Raw genomic sequence first — 24,782 nt, 5'->3', positions numbered from 1 at the left:
ATAACTCTAGAAGCAAATTATTTATTGAAAGATCTTTTAAGCATTCCAGTACAGGCTTGTTTGCTCCACCATAGCTTTGAGTTGATGAACAAATGTTTAAAAAAAAAAAAAAAAAGGCAAAATGGACACCTCTATAAAATTAAGTAGTAGATGAATTATGGACACTGATTACACCAAACATAAACATGAAACCACAGGAATTATACACAGTCCTAAGGCAAAGTATGTAATGAATGTATGCAATTGCACTTACATCTTTAGAAATTTATGGTACACACTGCTGCCCAAGAACTCAATAGCCTGGGTCAGGAGGACACTCCACTGGAGATCTCTGCACTGAGGGCAGCAGCCTTGGAACCAAGGAATACCCCGAGTGTTGCTATACCATACATTGGGCTTGTTGGGTGAGTGACCAGTGGACCCAGCAGTGCCCAACTGAATTTATTCAAGAAAATTTAATATTAAACCAGTTTCGCTGGTACCTGTTGTTTTGTGCTTCTTCTCCCTTAGCTAGAAATCCCAGTGCCTTTGACCACAACACATCTGCCTGCTGAGACAGAAAAGGTGACCCGATACCCTGATTCAGCGGAAGTCAGCGGGAATCCTGCAGTAAGTCTAAGCTCTGGCAATTTTCATTTCCCTCAAGTATGTAAAAAGCAGCAATATTGCTGACTTCCCTCCTCACCCCCATTTCTCAGCCACAAGCTCTGCTCCATGATTATTCTCCAACCCTGAGCCTTTCAACCCAAAGGGACTGATTGTACTGAGGACTCTGTATTAAAAGAACTGTTGGATCTCATCTCCATTTCAATCTCTTGCACTATGCTCACCTTCCAGAGAGACCAGCTCTCCTAAATCAAGGCTGCAAAAGATATTTTAGTGAGTTCCCTCTACAGAGCATGAAACCCCCCTTTCCAGGAGGTGGAGAGACTGAGCTGGCACTCCACTTGCAGTCTCCTGGTAAATCCTGCAGCAGCACGAGGCCTGCCTTGCCTTCCACATCCTCGCAGTAACAAGTACCTGAACAGCACTTTACACTTCCTGCACCTACAGCCCACCCCTCGCAGTGCTCGTACAGTCAGAGATACCACCGCTCTGGGGGGACTGTTCAGGCAAGAAAATACTCTTAGAGATCCAGTGTGCAGGATCCATCCCTAAAAGGCAGGGAAAAGGCAAACACCTGTTATGGTTTGCTCGGTAAGTCACCCTTAATGTTCAGTTCAGGCTGTAACAAAGACCATTCTTTTTTAATAATCTCATTCTTTTTGTTGTAACGACAGATGCGTGGGAAAGATAGGGACCAGGAGAGCAAACTGACAATCTGTTTCATTCCGTTCAAACTGTGAGATGCCGCTAGTGATCCCTCTGTAATAAACCTCTGATAGGCAACTGCTGCTGTTAGGACAATTTGCTTTTTGTCCTCGGGTTGAAAGGAGCTCTCTGCTAGGCGAGAGAATTTTGCTGGTCCTGGGCTACAAAGCTGGTTGCTTGCAGAGCTGCTACGGGCAGCAGGCAGCTTATTGACTAGATAGGAAAAAACTAACGTATGTGTTGGGTCTGGCTGAGACGGAGTTAATTTTCCCCGTAGCAGCCCCCACAGTGCTGTGCTTTGTATTGGTAGCCAGAAAGGTGGGGCCACCACACCAGTGGTGGCACTGGAGCAGCGCTGGCACAGCATCAAGGCTGTCCCTCCAACCTTCCCCTCACCAGTAGGCTGGGGGTGGGCAAGGTCTTGGGAGGGGACACAGCCAGGACAGCTGACCCACACCGACCAACGACCAACGGGATATTCCATACCGGGATATTCCATACCGTACGTCTGCTCAACAATAAAAGCTAAGGTGGGGGTGGGGGTGCATTTGTTATTATCACAGTGTTTGTCTCCTGGAGCACCCGCTATACTTACTGAAGCCCTGCTTCCAAGGAAGTTGCTAGACACTGCCTGCTGTGGGGGAGGAGAGATTTAGCTCTTGTTTTCCTTTGCTTCTGCATGCGGCCTTTGCTTTTGCTTTATTGAACTGGCTTTATCTTGACCCATGAGATTTTTTTCCTCTTAGTGTCTCCCCACCCCGTGGGAGTGGCAGAGTGGCTTGGTGGGCACCTGGTGACCAGTCAAGGGCAGTTCACCATGCCAGGTCCTTTGCGGCAGCCAGCGTGGGGCACGAGCCAGAAGTGGTTCCGTATCAGGCGTGCTGCAGCAGTGGTGCGGGGGCAGGCTCCTGCGCGGCTCGCGGGGTGTGTGGCTGCGCCGCTTATCTCTTCTGCTGAGCCTGGGAAGGGCGAGTACAAACGACGGCCACGTGCTTTGTCCTGGCATCGATGGCCTTGCCGTGCTGGGGGAGCTCTCTTGCGGGAAGGGTGAGGGAAAATACATCTCTCTCTTCCTCCCCGGGATTCACGTGGATGGTTTTATTATGCAGATTCACAATGCCCTCGTTCGCCCTTACATGAGCTGTTTAATACTAGTGATTAACGCTGTTCGCAATATTATGGGATTTGTGGAATCTGGCATCCTGGTGTATGGGAAGACAACTTTTGGGTGAGGTGATGCTGAAATGTGCGGAGGCAGGCAGTCCCCGGGTGGCAGGGTGTGTGGGCAGGTCCCCAGGGCCATTATTGCCTCCTGTAACCTGGGACTTGACACCTGAACAAACAAGCAACCCTGGCAAACCGAGGCGCCACCTGGCAGAAGGGTGCCGTGCCTGCCCCGGTGAAAACCCAACAGCTCCAGCACGCTGCTAGGGCCTGGCCTGTGCCTATCGGGGGGGAAAGGAGGAGCAGGGGCGTTTGTTAGCATTACAGCGTTTGTCTTGTGGAGCAACTGCTACACGTACTGAAGTCCTGCTTCCAAGGAAGTGGCTGGATATTGCCTGCTGATGGGAAGGAGAGAAAAAAATCTGCTTGCCTTTGCTCTTGCATGCAGCCTTTGCTTTTGCTTTATTAAGCTGGCTTTATCTTGACCCATAAGGGTTTTTTCCATCTTATTTTCTCCCCCCACTGTATCCTGCTGAGGAGAGTGATAGAACGGCTTGGTGGGTAGCTGGTTCAGCCAAGGTCAGCCCATCACAAAGTACAGCTTCATCACAACAGAGCGGTGCCCAGCTCTGGTGGAGAACCCTGCGCCAAGGGGTTTGCTGCTGGACATTACCGCAGCACTGCTAATTTGGTCCCTCAGTGCCACTAGGACAAACCACTTCCATCTTCCCCAGCACGGCTTTACTCCACCAACATTATAGTCTGTGCCCTCCGCATTCAGTGCCACACACCGAAGTCCCACTCAACGCATGAATGTGCTGGCAAAGCTCACTCTGCCAACACCATATCGGTGTCAAAACAGCCCCAAAACTGAAATGCAAGGGCAGGGACTTGTTCTAATGACTCTTCAGTGAGAAGCGTCAAATGGTGAAAAGTCCATCACCCCGGAGAGTCCAAGTTTTTCCTGACTTCTTGGAGAAAAACAAGGTTTGGTGCAGTTGCCACTACATCTTAGGGAAGTTCACTGTCACCTTGGCAGGAAAAAGCAGCGTGTGGTTCAGGAGGCAGAGAGCAGCGGGCCTGGTAACGGAGTGCTGCTACAAAATGCTTTTCAAGCTGGCGGTCTGAGTCCTGCCCCGTGCAGCATGAAGTAAGGAATTCACACAAACTGGTGTGAAGGTAACTCTGTTCTTCATGGGAGGAGGAACCGGCAGACCACTGGGCCACTTGGCAAAGCATTCCCTCTTCATCAGTAGCTCATTTACTTCAGAATGAGGTGCAGAAAACTACCGTGAACAAGCAGGGAATAACCGATGCGTAAGAAATGCATCTCTAATCTGTCAGTTACTGATTCATTTTTGCTTGGCGCAAAACGGCGCATACCTTAGTTTCATGTATGTGCTAATTTATTTGTGAAATTTATTGTTAGCTGTACAAAGTGCGTGTTAAATACTGGTAAGTTTTTAACTTTTCAACTTAACAGTCGAGTGGTTCCACAGGTAAACCGCCCTGCCTGCTACATTCTTTCCGCCATCCATTTTCAGGCACGGCATTTTCATGTCAGGAGAACTGCAGCGTGCAATTCTGAAGCCAGCCCTGCTCCAAGCAGGAGGCTGGGTGAGGTGACACCCAGAAGTTCTTTCTAATCTTCTTTGTGTGATTGGCCAATACAACTTTATCTAATCATCTTCTATTTTGCAAAGCTTTGTCTTATCCCTTCCTTTATAAAATTTAAAAGAAGTTATGGATGGATCCTTCCTCTGAGAGGATAAAAGCCCCCAACCACTTTTGTTCTCTGTGCAATCAGGCAACCAGACAGGGCTAAAACAAAAAAGCCCCAAAACCTCCAACGAGAAGAAAAACTGTCATTTCACATTACATCTCTGTCAGTATTTAGAAGCTACTCTAACTGGCAAGTCATTCCTCAGAGCAACTGCTCTTCATTAGCAGTGTTTTTCCCGTATCTTCCGCTTGGCATGTATCCAGCACTGTTCAAAAAAAAACCCCAGTGCGTACTTGTCACGGACACCCCCAGCGCCCCTGATACCTTCTGCCTGGATGGATGGCTTGCCAGCCGAACAGCAACGAGCAGCGTTTGGAACTGGGACAGTGTTGATGGAGCTTGTCCAAATTCCTGCAGCACCCATCAAGTCTGTCTGACACTTGATACCAAAGCCACCCCCACAGCAACTCCCTCTGCAGAGCTGCCTCTGACCCTTCCCCGTGCCCAGAGTCAGACTTGCTGCAGCTGTGGTTAACCCTTTGCCAGCAGCCATCGGACTTGCTGGTTTAGCAGGTCGCTTCACGAGCTGGCCGTAGCCATGCTCCCAGAGCAGCTCCCTGAGCCTCTGTCAGAGCACCCCTCTGGCTCAGCTCAGCGAGGCTGAGCCTGGGAGCGCGGCCAGCAAACGGTCTGATCTCAAATGAAGACTGAACCACAACCCTGGAGAAAATCTGGCGAGAGAGAAGGGATTATTCCTGTAAACTCGTGATGCACTCGCTATGGAGGCCTGAGCAACAGCATCCAATATGACAGAGATTTACATATGACAACTCACAAGCAAGCTCTTCGTACTTATAAACAGAATATACACATTATATGCAGCATGTAACACACCAAGTGATGGAACAAAGCCAGCGTTCTCTCTAAACACCTAGTATTGCACACTGTGCTCTGCCAGGTGCTGCTCCACCTTCAGCCAGAGGCAAGGAAAAACGTGTGGAACAACTGCCTAAGGTGTAACCCTGGACTAAAAATAAAGAAGATGCGTACCTCACACCAGAAAATGAGAATCGGGACAGACATCTCAAAAATATTTTTCCTTATTGCAAGGTGATTTAGTATCAGGCAACTTCTCTTTCATTTTGTTTGTTTTTACAACTGTGCTGTTGGAAACACCCACAGAATGAAAAATATTGCAGCAAGCCTGAGAAGAACCCAGTTCTTCTCTGCCCATATTTCATTGCAGCAGGGTGACTTGGAGGCCATAGGAGCTGCACACCTGATGTGGAGCAGAGGAAGGACAAGGTCTGAACGAGGCATGCTGGGGCAGATCTTCACCTGCTGCCAACATGTCGCCTGCAGTCCGTGTCACAGCAGCATGACTCAGAGTTCTGGCCCCTATGCCTCACTGGATGGAGACTTCCTCCAGAAAGGGAAGTGGAAATGCTTCCTTTAAGTATAAAACTACCTTCTGGTGTCTGAATATCTGACACGTACTAGAAACAATACCCAAAACACGAAAGAATTACCATACATTATTATAATGCTCTCTCCTTTCTCTAGCTTGCTTGCCTTGGTGTTTTACAGCTCACTGTATACCATGAAGAGACACAGGAGATCATAAATAACTGAAAGAAACCTTTGGTGGAGGGCAGGAAAATCCTCATATATTCATGAAGAAATAAATCTCCTGTCTTACACATCCAAAGAATCTTGATTAGTAAACTGTTTAAACTTAGTTGCTTAAAAAAAAAAAAAAAGGAAACTCAAATTGATGAGTCTCTGGATATCAAAAATGTGCAGCTTCCTCCCTCCTCTGTGCTCCTGCCAAGCACTGGCACACCAAAGAGAAGACAGCGCAAGGGGCAGCTGCATGGTCCACAGAGACCGTACAGGCTTTGGACCCAATGGACAAATGTTCCCATCCGTCCAAGGGCACATGGCTCCAGCCTGCTCCGTCTCCTTGGAGCGAGAGGATCATAGACAGTGGTGGTGAGAGCATAAAGCCCTGCAAAGCAGTACTGTCTCAGGAAGTCGTTCAGCTACACCAAATACCACTGGCATCAGAACCTAAACACTTCTGAAACTTCTCCCTTATTTTTCACCCACTTCTCCTGAAGCACAGGGGAGTTTTGGGTGGCTGCACAGCAGAGGAAGACAACAAACCCACCTTTTTTCTACCTAAGAACACTGTGCGTTTGTTCCCCATGTATGAATGCACAAAGAAGCCAGTATGTGGCTCAGAGACTCAGACTTACGCAGCTGCCAGGTAACTAAGGGTCCTGGGTAATACAAGTAGGTATGAAGCAATTGTGCAACACCTCCAGCCTTAGGTGAAAGCCCAGAGCCTTGTCTATGTGAACAAAGTGGTGTGCAGAGCTGCTGGGGCTACAAACCCAAAGAAATAGCTGCCTCAATGCTGACTGGAATAAATAAACACAGCCAAATGCGATCAGCCGTAAGCAACAACCGGGCATTACGCACTGAGGGAGCAGTGGCATCTTCTATAACAGAAGAGATGGACAAGACACTGAGTCAACCTATGAACAGATGGATATGTTCTCCTGCAGCACGCTGTGTCCAGATTATGGCAGGAAAAGATAGCTGTGGCAGGTCTTCATGCCCATCTCCCACTGGAAGCAAAACTGCGGCTGAAGGAGAAGTTGATCTCACCGTTTCTGTACTTTCCCCATGCTCCAAATGGCACTATGACAACTGTGCTGTTGTCTTCAGTGCCGAACTGCATTGCCTGAGAGAAGAAACAAATCGTCAGCATGATCATCTCGCTTGGAAAAGGAAACAAGTGTCTGGCTCTGCACGCGCAAGAGACTTCCCTGCCCCTTCCCAGCCCTGATGCTGCATTCTTGGTATGCCCCAGAGCTTTCCATAGGATATGCCACCATCCAGAACCCCAGTGAGAAACTGGCCGTTTCTGTCTGTGTTGATGACACAATCAGCACAGGAATACCTGGCAGTTACAGTCCCATGCAGTTCAGTGGATTGTGAGCTAAGCCAAGTTAACTGCCGTGGTACCTGGCAAGGACGTGGCAAGACCCAGAGTGAAGAAAAGACTAGCCAGCAGGGCTAGGGCATGTCTCAACCAATTCACTTGGATGAGTGGTTGTATACTTGTATTATTAAAACCAAACCAAACAAAAAACAACAAGTATTTGGTGCTATGAGAAGCCCTAGCATTACCTGCTCAGTAACAACGTGGGCAGCTTCAGCAGGATCATGGCACTGGTTAATGAAGTCACAGATCTCCTGACTGTTCACCATGAAGTTAATACCATCTGTAGTAAGGACCAGGAAGCTGTCGTCTGCATGATGCAACTGCAATAAAGGCACACATTATGCACAACGCTGGAGCGAGTGCTGAAAGGCAAATCAACCGACTTCATTTTTTTGCCATCTATTAAAAAGCGCTTTTTTGGAGGGGTGCTATACGCTCTCCTGTTTTCTGTGCAAGGACTAACTGGAGCCCCCAAACCCTTGGAGAGCTAAAGGCTGCCCCTTGAATCCTCGAGCACACCCACCAGCCACAGACTGTGTTCCCTGTACTGGAGAAAAGCATCTTAAGGTGCTTCCAGTTGTAGGAAGCAGCCCTCTGAATACACTAAAGGCTGAAAGACCAGACCTGTTCATTGCCCAGTAAACAAAATGCCTCCTTAAACTGAGGATTTCAAGGAAGACATAGACAGCACTGCAGTCATCTCCCTAAAGCCCTCAGCCTAGTGGGTGACGTTCAGTTAGGACCAACTGAATGGAAGTTCCCTAGGCCCTGGGAGGTGCATTGGGGAAAAGTAACAAACAAGAGCTGAGAAGAAAGCCTTCCTGCAAAAGTGAAGGCAACTGTGCTGAATACCTTCTGGGTGGTTAATTTGTTTTCCAGACAACTACAGAGCTATGGTAGGATGCACACAACTACCCTTTCCTCTTCCCTTCCTCCCAAGTGTGCAAACCTCTACATGTTCAACTTTTTTTAATGACAGCCCATCCATATCCCACCTAGTTCTCAGTGATGGTTTTATATCAGTATTAACCACAAAATTACTCATTTGGCCACAAGACCCAAACAGACTAACAGCTTTGTATGTCAGTAATGGATATCACGTGCTCTTTCTTCCCTCATCCTATATTGTACTGTGATAAATGGGATTTAGAAGTTGATCTGGTTGAATTTAGTATCAGGGCCTGATTCTTTTCTGTCCTGTTAGTGTTAATCTGAAATTATTTCATTAGAATTGGTCTCTGGTTACTTCACCACAAATAAAAAACAATGCTCGGTCATCAGGCTTCACCTGGGCATATGTCGTGTGGGTAGCACCACGTGCATCAAATAGCTATGATGCCCCTTAGTCCGAATGTGGCTGTCCCTGTTAACCAGGCCTTCTTTTACCTGAACCCTTTTTGTTTCCGGCTGGGCTATCACACCGCTGTTTTTAAGATCCAAATCTCCTATGCTCCGCGTCATTGCAAGTCTACCATTCACATGAGGTTGTCCCAAACTGTTCCAGGCAATGAAGCCACCGCACTTCCTAATCCTGTCCAGAGGCACAAAAAGAAAAAGTGAATATGAGTTACTGCTTCACACCATTACCCCTGTCTCTATCTGCAATTACTGTCACTAGCTCCTGAGGCGGAATGGGGCACAGAGTGCCTAAGCTGGGAGACTGATGGTTGGCTTTTGCTGTTCGAAGGCTCCACACAAGCGATGTGGCTTGGTGGGCTGAGTCCTGACCTGGGAACCATAGCACATTGCTGCAGCAATTGGCTCTAACTTGGCAGTCTTGGACAAGCCTGAACCACGTGGTCACGGCTCTGTACCGAGTCCTAGCTATGCTGATCCTACTGATGAGACAGTTTATGCTCATGCAAGGCTTTCCGCATCCCCAGTCCTTTAAATGGAACCAAATTAATTAACTGGAGCTGTGCTGCTTTCTGCCCGCTCAGAGGTGGTCTTGGGGCATTATGTTGAACTCTCTGCTTTCTTCCAGGCCCAACCCAGCAGCAGAACACAAGCACATCCTGACCTGAGGCTGTGCCCTGCAAAGCCACAACATCAGCTGACAGGGTACCTTTCCTTCTCCTCCTTTCTTTCTGGAGTATGGTCAATGGTGAGTTTCATGGCCTTTCCCTTTCGACACAGCAGAGCACGACTGTCTCCCACACTTGCCACAACCAGCTCGATACCGTCCCGGAGCAGAGCCACTGTTGCAGTGGTCCCAGAGTTCACCAGAGTTGCTATAAACATCATACCAAAGAAAGAGGTTTTAGCACTGCCTCGAAGCATGGGACCGTTTGTAACAGCAAGTTTCAGCTGGTAAAATGAAGACAACTTGTGTTCTACATTACTGGTCAGTAACTGCTTTTAAGTTTAAACTAAATCTAAAAAAAAAAAAAATACCGCAAACATGCATGCATGTAGGACTAGGGGGAGAGAGGGGAAGTGGAAAGGGTAAGTATTTCTGTGCAACAACATGGCTCCATGCAAAGAGGGCAAGTGGAATAAAAGTGGTACAAGGTACAGTGGCTTCCTTTCCGCTTGCAGCAAACACTTTTTCTGTACCACAAGCTCACCCCAAGTTACAGGGTTATCATCCTTATCCCTGGGCACCGTGATTACACGGGTAGCCCACCATAAAGCTGATGGCCCTTCCCTGCTGTTAGATGGTGAAGTGGGAAATTGAGTAATAGTAATTGTAGCTCCACATAGTTCACCAGAGGAGAAACACTACATCGCTCCTTTCCACCAGTCTGTGGCTGTCAGAGTTGTTACAATCTTCCTCTGCTTCCCCCAGTCTTGCTAAGAGACAAAGGGTTGAGCCAGCAGGCTGCTGGCTTCTTTCAGAAAGAGATGCTGCTCCCTTCAGACCCTGTCAACTTGCTGGAGGTCCTAGCACAAAGGTGAAGCTGGATTCTGCCTCGCCTTGTGCCTGCAAACCGGTGTGTGCAGTCAGCTGCTAGTGGTTCTCCAGGCAATCTGCCTCAGGAACTGGTGGGATCACTTGATGGGTGTGTGGGGGCACAGTGACTGCCTCGAGGGCAAAACCGAGCCCTGGGTGTTGTCTGTCTTCTCTTACAGGGTAAGAGAGCTCTAAGCTGACTGACTTGTGTTCAGGGACCTGGCTGAATTAACTGGTGCAAGTAAATTTAAGGGTTTCTCATTTCAATTTCTACAATGCTCTGGGAAAAAAAAAAAAAAAAAAAAAAAGAAAAAGAAAGAAGAGTGCCTGAAAAGGAGAAATGCGAGTCTGCCTATTTCAGAAAGGATCTGTCGTTTTATCTGTGGTGAAGGAAATGCCAGAAGAACTTTCCAGCTTTCCTTTTTTGCTTGCTTTTTGAAAGAAGCAGTCCCATTTTACAGTTAGTTCTTCCCTTCCCACAAATTATGCAAAGGTAACTCGGTGAGAGGTGCCTGGAAAGCAGTAACTGGCTAACTTGAGCTACTACAGTAAAATGTCTGGCCAGGACAAGCTACGGCCCGGAACACATTTGCATTCACAGCCAGTGGAGGTCCCCTTGAAAGGTCCTCTCTAGGCCTTCCGCATTCTGGGATTTTCCTGTTTTCCCAGGTTTTAAAAGCAAGCCAATTCGAGAGGAGTTTTGCTGTAACTTAGTAATAAGAATCCCCAGTTACTGTCCTGTTTCCACATGACTAACCGCTAAAAGATCTTTCCACCAAGCTACGACTACAAGCACCCCTCCCCTCTGGCCCTGCAGCCCTGTCCCGAGGGAGGCAGGATGGATCTGAGACAGGAGCGTGTGCTGGAGCCTGAGGAATGCCGGCCAGCCCCATCCCTGATCAGCTGCCAGCAAGCAGCATACACGTGGCACGACTTGCTGCGTGCTATGGAAACAGAACTGCGAGTGCTCGGCGATCCTGGCAACCTCTTTTCCCAACCCTGCGTGGTCTCAGCACCCTCTAAGTCAAACAGGGCTGGGAGTAAACCGAAGTGCACAACGCCCTGGAAGATGCATTGAGCCTTGTTGTGCAGCGAAAGCAGTGGGTTGATGAATCAAAAAAAACCTCACAAAAAAGTCTGAACGAAGCTTGTGTTATTATTTAAAACAGGTATTATTACTGCAGTGAGGACTCGGTTTAGCTACACACTTAAGCAATGCGTCAGTCGTGAACCATGGTGACCTAGGTCAAATCTTGGACTACGTTACGGCTGCCATGCAGGCTATGGTATTCAAAACTGTTTAGATGCCGGTAGCTTCTGCCTGTTCAGGTAAGCACTGACATCCTGTTTCTAATTTGAAGCAAGGACTAGTCCAGTGCAGGCTCATTTAGAGGCACATAATGAAAGTAAGATGCTAAGAAGCACCAGTACGATTAGAAATTTTAGTAGAACCAGTAAAATACCTGTTTTAGCCAACAGTTAAAAGAAGGGAAGAACTTATGGAAAACTACTCTCTTACTTCACAGAAAAGACATTTTATTTAGACATTAAAATTAATGCAGAACTGCCGCTACTCTCCCATTTCGTTCCTTGGTTTTGGAGCTGACAAACATAAACAGTTTCTGAAAAAGTCAAGATCTGTAGTCTTTAATTCAAAAATGACTGGAAACATTTGGACATTCAGGTGAATCTGTATCTTTCAAGTGCAAACTCTCAAAGACAAGAGCTGCTACCACAAAATCAAGGGATGGTACTAAAGAACAAGTCAAGATATTGTCCAAAATTGTGGTAATGGTCATAGTGACTTGAGCTTTATATACATTTATTAGTTAAACAGCATTCTTAGAAAAATAAATGCTGCTCACACTCTCTTCCTTGGGACCAGTTCACGTTCTGGGTAGGGGTGCAAGAACATGGATGTAACTAGACTATAAGCATCATGTAATTTCTAGCACAGCTCAAAACCATAGGAATGACGGGATAACATTTGTAGTGTTTTACTGCAACTGCTGCTAAGTTATTTAATAATATCAAAATACATTGTATCAGCATGTATATTGGTTTTTAACAATTAAAGAGTTTATTTTGTTTTCCTAACAATATCACTATAAAACTAAGATCTTTCAATAGGTTCTTAACACTCACTGGACAACTTCTACTGCAAGTCATCTCAACTAATGTGACAAAGAGGATGTGGGAACCTTCCAGTAGTCCAGGCTAGGAACCGCCGGACTCCTTCACCTGGGACAAAATTAAGCAGATCTCTCTTTCCACTGAAGCCCAGCATATAGTGTCCAGGGCCTCCAGTTCTAGAGCTGCTGACCAGGTACAGTGTCTGCCACAAATAACACGCACACAGAGGCAAAGAGGAAATTCACCCAGGGACTTTGTTCAAACAAAATAAACCTGCAACACTGAGATGAAAGAATAAGGGCTGCAGAACAGGGAAAGTAGTCACTCTTGGGTTTGCCTGCACTGTCTTTTGCATGTCTTGAGACTTACACATGCATCTTTGGTCACAAATAAATCAAATTAGCTTTGGTGTTTCTTGGGAATTGCCACCAACCAGTTTAAATTCAGCCAAAATAAAAGATACACTTTTTTTCCTTTTGTTGGAGGTACATAACCAACCACCAAATCAATCAAAGAATTTCATCCATGCTAGAGGGCCAGCTGTCTCGTATTTGGCAAGAATGGGCACACTGAAGAACATCTTCAGTACAGAATATGGCCCAATCTGCTTCCTCAAGGTAATTTGTTTTTTTTATATATAAACACAACAACGGGGAGTTCAAACTGGTGCCAACTAAAATGGAGCCATCTTAAAGGCACTAAATAGAAGTATATGAATTGTTCTGACCCATGGGAAAATATGCAAAATAAACACCCCTTTAATATTGTAACTAGTATCTTCTAACTTGACTAGGTAATCATCAGGGCACTTGGTTAAAAAGGCTGCCTTTGTAATGTTGATAGATTTATGAAATATTTAATTACAATTTCTCCAGCTCTCCCTTTTCCTCAGTGTTGCAGGTTAACATACTCAAAGAAATAAAAATCATATGTTTGAATGGTAACTGAAAAAAAACAAAACCAAAACCCACTACTAAAGTTTAGTTATTTTTAAGTAACTTTTGCTGTTTGCTCAGCATAATAAGATTCCAGGACTGCGTTTCAAACATAGATACATCAGTTAATACCTGGCTACATTTTAATAAGATGGCTATTCCAGAAGTGAGTGGCCAATGTAATTAGAGCTGGATGCACCGAACATGGAGGTGAATGGAAAGACTCCCTCTTGTCTTTTCTGAGCAGTGGATCACAGTGAACAGAAGCAGCAGCAGTACCTTGTAGGACGGCACTAGGCCAGGAGAGTGTTTGTCTTACATTTCTCTAGAGGGATGCTCAAATTTCCTGAAGAATGTGATTCACTTCCTTATTTCTGTCCTTGCTAAGCAAAGCTTACTTTTCAGTTTTTATGGCTGGTCAAAAACATCAGAAAATTATGTCTGTCTGTGTTAAAGCTGTCGCATGGATAATGACATATTTGTTGGATGTGAGCTTCCTTTACTGTGTTCTATACCTAAGTTTATCAATGATTTTAAAGTGACAATATAGTTAAAACTATGGAAGTGAATGTAGATGTATTTTTGAACAGATACCAAACACCACGCTTCAGGGCTCAGGCATCTCTCTAAGCTGTAAATGATTAGAAAGGATTTAGGTGGAGGACAGATTATCCCAGGTCTGCCTACAGCGAGTTTCTCATGCTTTTGTGTGAAATAACAGGTACAGATCGCTGTCAGAGGGGATACTGGACCAGTCTCTGTCGGGCCAGTACAGCACTCTAACAGCACCAGGGAACTGCATGCCAGACACAGTAGCAGCACCTGGAACCCATACAAACACCTTTTTTCTACTGAAAGCTCACTGTAGCTATTATGCTATGTGTTTTCCATCTATGATTTCAAATATTCTGTAATTGTAAAGTGACCTAAGGGCCATGCCCTTAAAGACATAGCTAGGTGCTCCAAGGCACATTTCTCGTCCTGTTAAATCTGTGCCATTATATGAGGGTTTTACCTCTTAAACAGAATTGTAAACAATGCATCAAACATTACCCATGCAATTTTGGTGACAGGGATTTGTCCTAGGATTTACGTTCCTTCAAACACCCAGGCACACATTTTCAGAGCTGGTCGTGTGTTAGTAAAGACCTGGACATCCTGAACATGCACTGGTGGTTTTTTTTGCAGATACAGTGAAAGTTGAGTGAACCCTGGCAGGGTCATCTACTGGAAAAAGACTAAGCTATTATTTTCCACTTTGACTCCGGCCAGGTTTCAAAAGAAGGTCAGTCCTGGGGAGCCAGATACCCAGTGTTACACAACCAGCCACCATTTTCAAGATACTTTAGCAACAGTCTTGACTGTCACATCTAGAATAGCCACAATTAATCACAAATTTTGCTGGCAAACTGAATCAGTTTGAAAGTAGGCTTCTAATGAGGACACATGCCAAGCATTGAAATTTTATGCAACTTTCAAAACAGCGGCAACAAAAATACCCACACCAAGTAGTCAACATAGAATTGAATGATTTTAACAACAGATATGCAAAAAATTTAATTTGTTCAGAAATCCACACTTGTCTTTGCACCCTGTTACTCTACTCCTTGCCTTATATCTGGGCAACCAGACAAGAGCACTGGGCACTTTTAGATCCTTCTGGCTCCTGCAAGAGCTTGCAGATGGTCAACCTATCTGAGAAACACTGAGTGCTTGCCAGAGTGTGGCACCTGTGGATGTTTGACAATGCTTTTGCCCTCTGTTTTGCTTGACCTCAAGCTTTTTAAATGAGGAGGGTTTGCCCAGTGTACTGGTAACTGTTACGTAAATTTGCTGGCATTTGCATTATGTTTCATTAGGCAGCACCTGTTAGTTAAATGGTATGAAAAAAACTCTATAAGCAGTTCCAAAACGCTCAGCTTACTGCACAACTGGTCGGTCAAATTTTGTTACCCAGTTCTGTAAGTGTCACGTCCAAAATGAGAAACCATTTTCAGAATAACAAAATAATATACCAATTACAGTTCCCAATCGTTCCCCTCGAGGAGCTGCTCTGCCAATTAATAGAGGTCCCTTCAATAAGCCAAACCAAGAGCTGCCCTACTAACAAAAGGATGGGGAGGGGGACAAATATAAAAGATCTTCACGTTAGTGAAAATGAAAGGTCCTGATCCAGGGACGCATATAAACCTGTATTCAGATATTTTCTTGAATTTGGGCTTTTGAGAAAATTTATTTGCAAGGAGGCTCTTGGATTAAAAAAAACACAGCTGCTGTAGTGATGGGTCTCTCGTGTTCGGTTAAAACACACCACATAAGTCAGTGGTGACTCTGGACTTTTTTTACAATGTCATTTTTTGTTAAAGGATTTCAATATATATCAAAAAAGGGGGGATATAATGAGGAAATTAGCTTTATAGATTTAATCTCGCTTTTTTAAGGACTGCATTTCAGGACTTAAGACTTTTTTCCTGATACCCCTGATACCTTGGCTTGTATCAGGTAAGAGGAAAGGTGTGTATACCTCACAGTGTGCAACAGGCAGGCTACCTGTCCTGCCAGAAAATATTTGAGTCTATCTAGATTCATCTAGCAGTTGAACTGCAGGAAGCTGCTCAATTCCTTGACTGTATTCATTCACTGCTTCAGAAAAATAGCTTGAGAATACAGTATTGCTTCAGTTCCTAGATGGCCTGTTGGTTTCAAGTAGTTCTTCAAGCAAAAACTTTTATAGTTTGTGTTTTTCTGAAATGACCTTAGTCATTTTGCCAGCATCCGCACCAGCACTGGGACAGGTTTTTTGATTGTTTGTTTTCAGTTGAGTTTTGTTTGGGATTTTTATTAAAACTGGCTAAACTGACTCAAAATTGTATCTCATGGCTGAGGAAGCTCCTATGACAGAACTGGGATGCGGACCTCGATCTCCCTTCCCAAGTTACTCTAAGCTCCCCTTGTTAGAACTGGAACTTCAGATGTGCTTAGTCTCTAGACACATATACAAGAACTTGACTAACAGCCAGGACTAAGGAGTCTAAAAGGGCTGGTGCCAGCTTTACCACCACCTTACCACAGCCAACCTCGTTTTCCTCTTCACTGCTTTTTTCCCTTTCACACTCTGCTACTCCTGTGATTCTGTTTGTGCAGAAGCAATATCAATTGTATTAATTTTGGCTTACGTTCCTCCTCAGGTGCAGCAGCCAAGTTAGAAAGGGGAACTTCTGACACTGTTGCTTTTAACCCACAGGAATAACAGCTTTAAAACAAACAAACAAAGAAACACACCAAAAACTCCAACAAAAAAAACAAACCAAACCCCCCCCCTTGCATAGTCAAGTTATGATCCTGGCAATTCTAAATCATTTTTTGCTAACTTAACACTTTCTTTGACAGAATCACATTAAGAGAAATTGATGGTTATGCTAACATTCAGATTAATAACTCCCCCAGTAAATTTGACTCAGACTTTTTCTAGCTTTTTCATTTTCAGGAGGTAAAGTGTAATTGTTTCATTTGCATTAAGTTATCAGAGCAAAATCCTATGTTAAGTAAAATTGTTTTCAAGCATTTTTCTGGACATTTTACTACAAAACTACTGAGCAAATAAGAGAAACCTTATTCTCCACATCCATAGGAGTAGAATATTTTTTTACCTACCATCAGCAGACAGATGAGCATGCCTTTCGTATGCATTGTTTATTTCTAGAAAAGCTTTGTTCAAAACATTTTCCAAGTTCTCTTCCTCAGCAAGAAATTCTCTGGAAACAAACAAGCAAGCAAAAATGTTCATTTCTTTCCAGGAAATACACTTCTTGATGAATCTCTTTCATAGCCTTATTGCCTCCCTGAATGCATTGAATAATGATGGAGTTCAGTGAAAAGGTAATATGATTTTACTAATGACCTGCACTGGAAGCATAATCCCGTAATTTTGCAAATACATAAATTCCTCTTCCAACACCCAAGGATGTGACACAGAGATACAAAAGAGTGTAAGCAAGCCATAGGGCAGTGATCACAGTGACCCCATCTGAAAACAGTCAATTCATACTCCCTCTGTATTCCCAGTCCTTTCCTGGAAGGTGGGAACAATCATATTTTCCCCTCTCGTCTTTGTGGTCTTGCTCAATGGGGCAGGCACCATACTAAGTAGTTGCTAGCATATCCATTGTAATGGACTGTTCCAGACTGGTGTTCCTGCTGTCCCGTTGGGCTAGGTGACTATATAACCCAGGAGGATTAGTGACTATGTATGACCCACCTTTCAGTCCTAAGGAAGGAATCTCTACTGTAATTCATTTGACACACATTCACTTGATGCACACTTACTTAATGTATTTTTCCATGTACTTATCACAGAAGTCTGCTGCTGCTGCCCCACCATGTCCATCATATACTGCAAAGTACAGGATATCCTCTGTCAGCTGAGCATAATTAAACCGGTCTTCATTTTCCTTGCGCTTCCCGATATGGCTAGCGCAGCCCACGTTGGCCAGGCTTACTTTTGGAATCGGCTTCCCATACTTTATGCTTGGTGGGAGGAGAATAGGTTCGTCAATGCGATTGTCCCAGATGCCAAAGGTGTCCCATGTAGTAGGTCGCCCACTCCCATCTGGATCGAAGCGGGAAGCACGGCGCTCAGAGGTGGAGCTGTAGCAGGCAGCTGTCGGACGCTTCTCGTCTTGCAAGAGGCGGGACGTTAGCACAGCTCTCCTTCTTACTTGATACCCCCCGTTTCGTACCAAATTAATTAAAGTGGCTGTTGACATAACTTGTCTTCAGAGATTTGTAGGAATAAAAGATCAGGAATAGCAGATATGCAGCTGCTGGAATGTCCTTGAGAACAAAGAGAAAACTGATCAGGAAACAAGCAGTACAGGAAGGGGAATTTTCAGTTACATCATTCAGGAAACAATGTCACCCTCAGAGCCGCTAATCATGCATAGCACAGCACTTCCTAGAAGAAACTACAGAGCAATCTGCATGACTCACCGAGAAACAATCCCACACAGACCAGCCTACATTTAACAGGGAGTACTGCAGATAGATGAAGGTAAGTAATTTCTGCTGGCCACCTGCATAATGATATCCTGAATTTTCGAAGGCTGAAGAGGGTGTGCTGGAGCAAATAAGAGCAATAATGACTTTGCTCCATGTCAGCTAAAATATGAATGTGTGAAAACGTGAGGTAAGGTCATGAAAACAAGCTTATCATGCACGCTGAAGCATCTGCACTGTAGCTCCTGAGGAGGGAAAGGCAGAAGAAATATATTTGCTTAGATTTTAAAGAGTTTTTTCATCTGCACATGATATTTGCTTGTCATATTCATTGAGGACTTGAACAATATTCTTCAACACAGACCTGTGAAGTTAATTGTGATTTTCTTAGGTTTACCTAAGAATGACCACTAAGACTGTATCCATGGCCATACACAACTGTGTATACAAACTTGCACCCAGAAAACCCTGTGCAGCAATTTGCTGTTGTGCCTGGCCCGAAGTCCTCTGCCACCTGAAAGGGGCTCCCTTGGCTAACACAGGTAAGCAAGATTTTCTACTGGCTTATCAGGTCTCTTTTCCAGCCCGGATGAGTTAAACACATGATTTTGCTCAGCACAGATAAAAATTCACTAATGATGACTCATCTAGCACGCAGAAAATGTAGAAAGGTGGGCTTATTTAACCTTTTGCAGAGTAACACCCACCATCATTAATGTCCAACAGGCTAGGGTGCAATCTGTAGTAACTGCATGTTGTTGCACCGGAGTAATTTGAACTGGACCATCAGATCACTGTTAACTAACCGCACTAAATTTTAAGTGAGGGATTTCTAACCTGATTGCTCAAAGTTTGCCGAGAGCAAAATTACGAGTGAAAGTTATTATATGCCATAATAAAGGAATTAAAAATATGCAGGCTCACGGTGAACGCCAAAAAAGACGGCAGGGGAGTCTGATGCAATTGAGCAGCAAAGAGCAACACGTGTACTCCAGAGATACTGTAATTCTGAGCTGGAGTGCCTTGTCGTTGTACTCTCCCCTTGCCCATCACAATTGTGTCTGTAGATCTGAAATATTTGTTAAAACTCCTTTTTTTAAATCACTAAACAAAATCTAGGTGCTGGCAAAAACACGCAGTCAAAGGTAACTTAGTAAGTCATTGCTTTAGCAGAAAATGGCTGCGACGTGAGCTTTTTGGAGCCCCCCATTAAACTTGTCATTCACAGCTCAAAGCACGCTGTTCTAGATGCTCTCGGTTTACCTTTCGTGTGAGTCTTAGAAGAAAGGTTTCTTTACTTAGCACTTAAGAGAGTGACTGCCAACTTGATAAAAGGCCAAAAGTGCTGGGAAAGGTTGCTGTTGCATCAGAGGAATGTGGGCTAGGCCACCAGGTGAGTGGAACTAAGCACTTGGAATTTTAACATTTTACATTTTATTGCAAGGTGACTGCAACATCACATCCTTATTTCAGTATACTTACAGGTGCTTAATAACTGGTTTATTGTTAATAACTGGCTTAATAACTTTATTGAGTTACTTTTTCTGTTCTCTTCCCTCAACTCATAACAGTATGTTAACTTCCTTCTGTGAGACACAGCATGACCAAATTTAAAACCTGCCAATTAACAAAACTCACACTTGGTTTCATTTCCGTCAGCTTGAAAGGAGAACATGAAATGCTAACTATATTTAGAACTCCCAGTATCCACAGCATGAATCAGAGAATTAATCCAAAATCTCAAGCTAATTAGTGTGTTTGTTCCCTATCATATTCAACTCTCAAAAGGCCTTTTTTTTCCAGGCAAGTATAAATGCTGATGATGGTTTCACTTTTCAAGTGTCTCTGCAAGTCAGGAGTAGGAACCTGATCTTTAGTTCCTGTGATGTAAATAGTTACGCTTTTAGTCGGACATACAACAGCCTGCACTTTTGTAACTGGTGCATTTGCAAGCACAAGGCAAGCCTGTCTGGGCAAAACAAGAGCAATGCATTGAAAAAGGGGGCTTTTTAACTTTAACTGATGTTAAAGCCAAAGTCCAAGATACAGGCAGTTCTAGATGGAAATCTGTTTTGAGGTGCTTCATCTGATCCTATTAATCTGTACATGTTTAACCTCCAGAAATAGATCCTGCAGACAGACAAACACAAGGCTTAAAGTGAACAAAGTGAGCAATTAAACCCTAGTTCAATGTGACCGGTGCCCCTTTTATAGACCAGCTGCTTCTCAGCAGATGGAAATTTTCCAGACTGCAATAAGAAAAGGGAAAAAAAAAAAGAAACCCGGAAGAAAGAGAAGGCGTTCTTTCTGCCCCGGGGATTAAACATATTTAAAAAGGAATTTTAAACTCTGAGCATGTATAAGCGCACTTGCCTTGCAGGCTTCTCAAACCCCACAGCTCTGAGCAGTATTCCCTGTCCCTCTATGTTAAGCTCGTCTTAAATCAGAGAGGTTTGTAAGCCTGTGACAACACCCCCTCCCCACTGCCGGGCTGGTGACCCGCAGGCAGCCGCAACGCCAAGGTTCATGCCGCTGCCGACTGACCGCGGCCAGCCCGCACCGCCTGCGCCCGCCCGGGTCGCTGCGCGCACCGCAGCCGTGCGGCCACTCGGGCAGCGCCGCGGGGCCCGCTGGGGCGGGCCGGCTGCGGGGCACGGCGGGACCCCGAGGGGCAGGGCCGGTGGAGGCGCGGCCAGGTCAGAGGCCCCTCACCCCCCGCTGCTGCCGCCTTTGCGGTGCGCCCAGCCGCACGGAGACCCACGGGGTCCCTGCCCGGCCGCCCTCCGCCGCGGCTTCCAAGACCGCGCCTGCCGCCGCCGGCAGGAGCCAGTGCCGGGGAGCGGAGCCCTCCCGCTCCCCCCGGGCTGGCTCGCTGCCCCCGCCGCTCGGCCCGGCCCCAGCCGCCACCCGCCCGGCTCCCCTCAGCGCGGCTCCCCTCAGCCAAGCGGACGAGCGGAGGGAGGAGATTCCGAGCCCTGCACCCCCACGCTCCCCCAGCGCCCCCCTCCCCTCCCTGACCCCCACCCTGGGCCCCGGCGCTACGCTAAACGCCGTCGCGGCCGCCGGGCTGCCGGTGCGGGCGTGCGACGGCCCTTACCTCCTCCCGCGCCCGGGCAGCCGCCGGTGACCTGCGGCCCAGAGCTGCGAGAACGGCGCCGGCCCCACCGCCGCCCGCTGCCTTCCCCCCGGCCCGGCCCCGCCCCGCCGGGCGGCCGGAGCCCGCCGGGCCAATGGGGCGGCAGCGCGGGCCCGCCCCGCCCTAGCCCTACCCCTCTCCGCCCCAATGGCGGCAGCCGCGGCGGCCGAGCCCCCCCCAGCGCTCCCGCCCCACCCCGCCCGCCGCGCGCCCGGCCGTTGGCCGCGAAGGGCGGGCGGGAGCCGACGCCCCGCTGAGGGGATCCGGGCGGGGGCCTTGCTGTGCCGGCGGGGGCGGCCGGCTCGCGTCCCGGTTCTCCCCTTCGCAGGGCCCGGAGCAGGGGGAGGGAGGGGGGTGCGGCCTCGGCCGAGGCGGCGGCAGCGGGGCTGCCCCGGCGGTGTCCCGGCACAGGCCGTTCCTGGCGCTCCGCCGCCTTCCTCGGCCCGCGAAGCCGGGGCCGGCCCGGTGGAAGGCCCGGCAGCAGGCCCGGCAGGCTGCCCGCGGAGCACCGGCTTCTCGAGAGCGCCTTGGAGAAAGGTGTCTGTGTTGTTAAGGGAAAATAGGGCAGTAGATGCGGAATGGCAGCCGTGCCTGTGCCAGCGCCCTGCCGCCCCTCCGTACCTGACCCGTGTCCGAACGGCGGCTTAAAGAGATCATTTGCCAGGCGCCGTGCTACCGACACGGCTTTTGGCCTTTATCGCAATTTGGCAAATCAGTTGCTTCTAATTACAAAAGCATTTGAAACGCACCTTCCCCTTGCCCTCGTGCTGTCTGCTAGACAAGTAGACTGGAAACCAGAAGCCTGCAAAGAAAAATGCCGGCTGACGCAGTTTCCATAGGAGCTTAAGGAGGCCACTGTCAAGTTTATCCCAGATATTTGTGAGTTATGGAAGTTTTTGGGTTGTTTTTTTGTTTGTTGGTTTGGGTTTTTTGTTAAATTTCAAGAGCATTATCGCCTTTAACTTTCCTTTCTGATTGATTTTGATGTTACTTTATAAAATGCTCTTTAAAATGTGATGTTGGATCTGTAGGTTTACAGACTGATGATTTCCATTTCCCACCTAGGGACATCGCAAAAGCACTGTATTTCAGGAAACCGAGTTCTTTGGTCACCTGACTATGAGTACAGATTCTTGAAAACTTGGACCTAACTATTTGTATCTAGTGCTGTTATTAGGTGGGGTGACATCCTTAATTTGTCAAAGCTGCCATTAATATTAATGATCTGCTGCAATGTCATCTTTACTGTGTTCTGAACAGAGCTTGATGTCAGCTGTCTCCCTTCCATGTTCAGTAGAGGACACCTAAGCCATCCTAGTGCCCACTCCACGATGTCCCTCGACTACAAAATCCATTGGCTTCTGGCCAGAAAAGCAGCAAGAAACCCCCTTGTTGCTCTCACTGTATGGGTCTCTTGTAGAAGAAGAGGTTAGGCAAGCATGGTAGCACCTACCAGATTGTTCTGGTTTCCAGATGTGTGGTGTCCCACTCAGCATTCAGAATGAAATTTGACTCTGTGAGTCTTTTGAGCATAGTAATGCTGTCATCTGTCACTGCACGTTGTTCCCTGGTTCCCATTTGTCGTCAGTGAGACAAAGGAAAAACAATGCACTGTGGAAACTAGCTCTCCTGGCATGGAGATTGTCCTGAGCAGAAGGTGATCTATACAGCAGTGTATCCAAACTGGCACAGTGATGTATTGCAAATGAAAACAGTACATTACCCTGTACGACAGGTATTGCTATTTAGAGAGCTGTACCAGCAGGGGCTTCCCAGAAGTGTCAGAGACCTATATGATGTTAGGCACGGGTGCCGAGAGACAATTTCTACCCTTGATAGTTTGCAGTGAAGGCCAGCATGGAAATGGTACGTTTTGTGCTGAGCCTTTATATGCTCTTATATTTCCCGGGTTTTGGAAGTTAAGTGGGATGCAGCTGAAGAGGCTGAGGCAAGAATTCAAGGTGGCAGGAAAGAAGAGCAGGCATAAGAAGAGCTTTGTGAGAAGGCAGCAGGCTTGAAGATGAGGCCAGGGCACAACAGCAAGGATCCACAGTGGAAAAGGTAGAGGTGCAGGGCGGTGGGGATAGGCTACAGTACAGCACTTGGTAATTTGAGGAGCCTCTGACAGCACCCTGAGGACAGGAGGCAAAATTTCAGAAACAGGAAGGGCAGGAGCCCGTACCATGCAACATTTGTTTTCGACTGCAAACAGTTAATTTGGACTTTCCCTTTGCTTTTTTTTTTATTTTTTATTTTTTTTACCTAAAAGATGACTTAAGTTTTCTAGATTCCAGCTCTCCTAACATGGAAGGTAACTGCAAGATTACCTTTCTTGCTCTTTTCTGTCTTACTGCCTCTGGTTTTGCTTCTCCATCAAGTTCCTGACCGTTCCCTCCCCCACCTCCCGTTCTCCTTTTCCTTCACAATTTGCACATATTTTTCTATGATTATTTCTCTCCTGCTACCTCTCTTCCCTTTTTTACTCATGCTTCTTTTCTGCATGCTTCCATCTTCAGATTCTAAAACCTTCATTGACTGTCTCATATGACTGGAAAACAAACCAAGCTACTGGAGGCAGGGGGAGGTTGGATGCCAGTGTGCTAGCATGCTGTCCTCCCCAGCGGTGTAACTGAGCTCACAGAAGCTGTGATTCTTGGGTGGCTGGAAAAGAAATGCCCGTTGTAATGGCCATGTATTAGATCTTGGATCAAGCCAGAAATGCAGAGCAAACTGGTTCTGAACACCATGCTTTTCTCACCAGCACCATGTGCTCTGTGATGCCTGACATTACAAGTGGGAAAACTTACTTTTTCAGTATGCTTTCTCTCCTCATAAGTGAAGAATTGTTCCTTATGGTACACTCCCAGCTAATTATCTCTCTGTACTCTCTAGGTCTGCTTGCACATCAGAAGAGACCAGAAAACATCCTGTGGCTGTGGTGAAGGGAAGTACTCACCCTCTTAACACTGACCTTCAAGTAATTGGCAACAACTATCATCTTTCATAGCACTTTTCAAAGGCAGCCCTTCAAAATCTGGTGAGCTAATTGTGGGAAAGGCTTGCATGGCTGCTGTCAGACCCTAACTGTGCCAGGAAGTTCCACGGGCTGTACCCCTGCCATGGGCATTTAGCTGCCTGTGCTTGTGGCCAGTCCTGGCATGGCCCAGCTGTCAGCATGGATCTCAGTGCTGGGAAAGGAGCTGTGGGAAACCTTATTGGGGATCTCTGTCCCTTGGTTCAGGACCCAGATTTAATCTCAGGCCCTTGTCTGAGCTATGCTGTAGGTACTCCCATGCTTGGCCGTGTACCTTGCTGATCCTGTGCTTCCCTGGCTGATGTAACTTCCTGGCTTGACCTTGAACCTCTCTTGTCTCTATGGTCAGCTTTGGTGGTCCTTGGACTGTGGCTGACCACTGTTGCTGTCACCAGCTGGCCTGGCTCTCTGTTCGGGTGCCATGGGACCCTCAGTGAGGTCCCTG

General features: G+C 46.6%; 1 protein-coding gene across 1 annotated transcript; it reads right to left on the bottom strand.

Moving 5' to 3' along the window:
* Positions 1-5: 5 nt before the first annotated feature.
* PPM1K (protein phosphatase, Mg2+/Mn2+ dependent 1K) lies at positions 6-21,388 on the bottom strand. The gene is made up of 7 exons (XM_080368605.1): positions 21,265-21,388; positions 17,499-18,005; positions 16,827-16,927; positions 9,277-9,442; positions 8,598-8,742; positions 7,397-7,531; positions 6-6,947 (listed from the first exon to the last, which is right to left on the bottom strand). The coding sequence occupies exons 2-7, from the start codon at positions 17,936-17,938 to the stop codon at positions 6,816-6,818; spliced, it is 1,119 nt and encodes a 372-aa protein (XP_080224731.1). The 5' UTR covers positions 17,939-18,005; positions 21,265-21,388; the 3' UTR covers positions 6-6,815.
* Positions 21,389-24,782: the final 3,394 nt, after the last annotated feature.

Source organism: Falco punctatus (assembly GCF_963210335.1).
Source record: "Falco punctatus genome assembly, chromosome: 1".
NCBI lineage: Eukaryota > Metazoa > Chordata > Aves > Falconiformes > Falconidae > Falco > Falco punctatus.
This window is presented reverse-complemented; position numbering and strand designations above follow the sequence as displayed.

Excerpts from the sequence above, each read along its gene's own strand:
- PPM1K (XM_080368605.1), bottom strand. The coding sequence starts at position 17,938 with ATGTCAACAGCCACTTTAATTAATTTGGTACGAAACGGGGGGTATCAA. Across the intron at positions 9,443-16,826 it reads TGCTCATCTGTCTGCTGATG|CAACTCTGGTGAACTCTGGG; the intron begins GTAGGTAAAAAA and ends TGATGTTTATAG. Across the intron at positions 8,743-9,276 it reads AGAAAGGAGGAGAAGGAAAG|GATTAGGAAGTGCGGTGGCT; the intron begins GTACCCTGTCAG and ends GCCTCTGGACAG.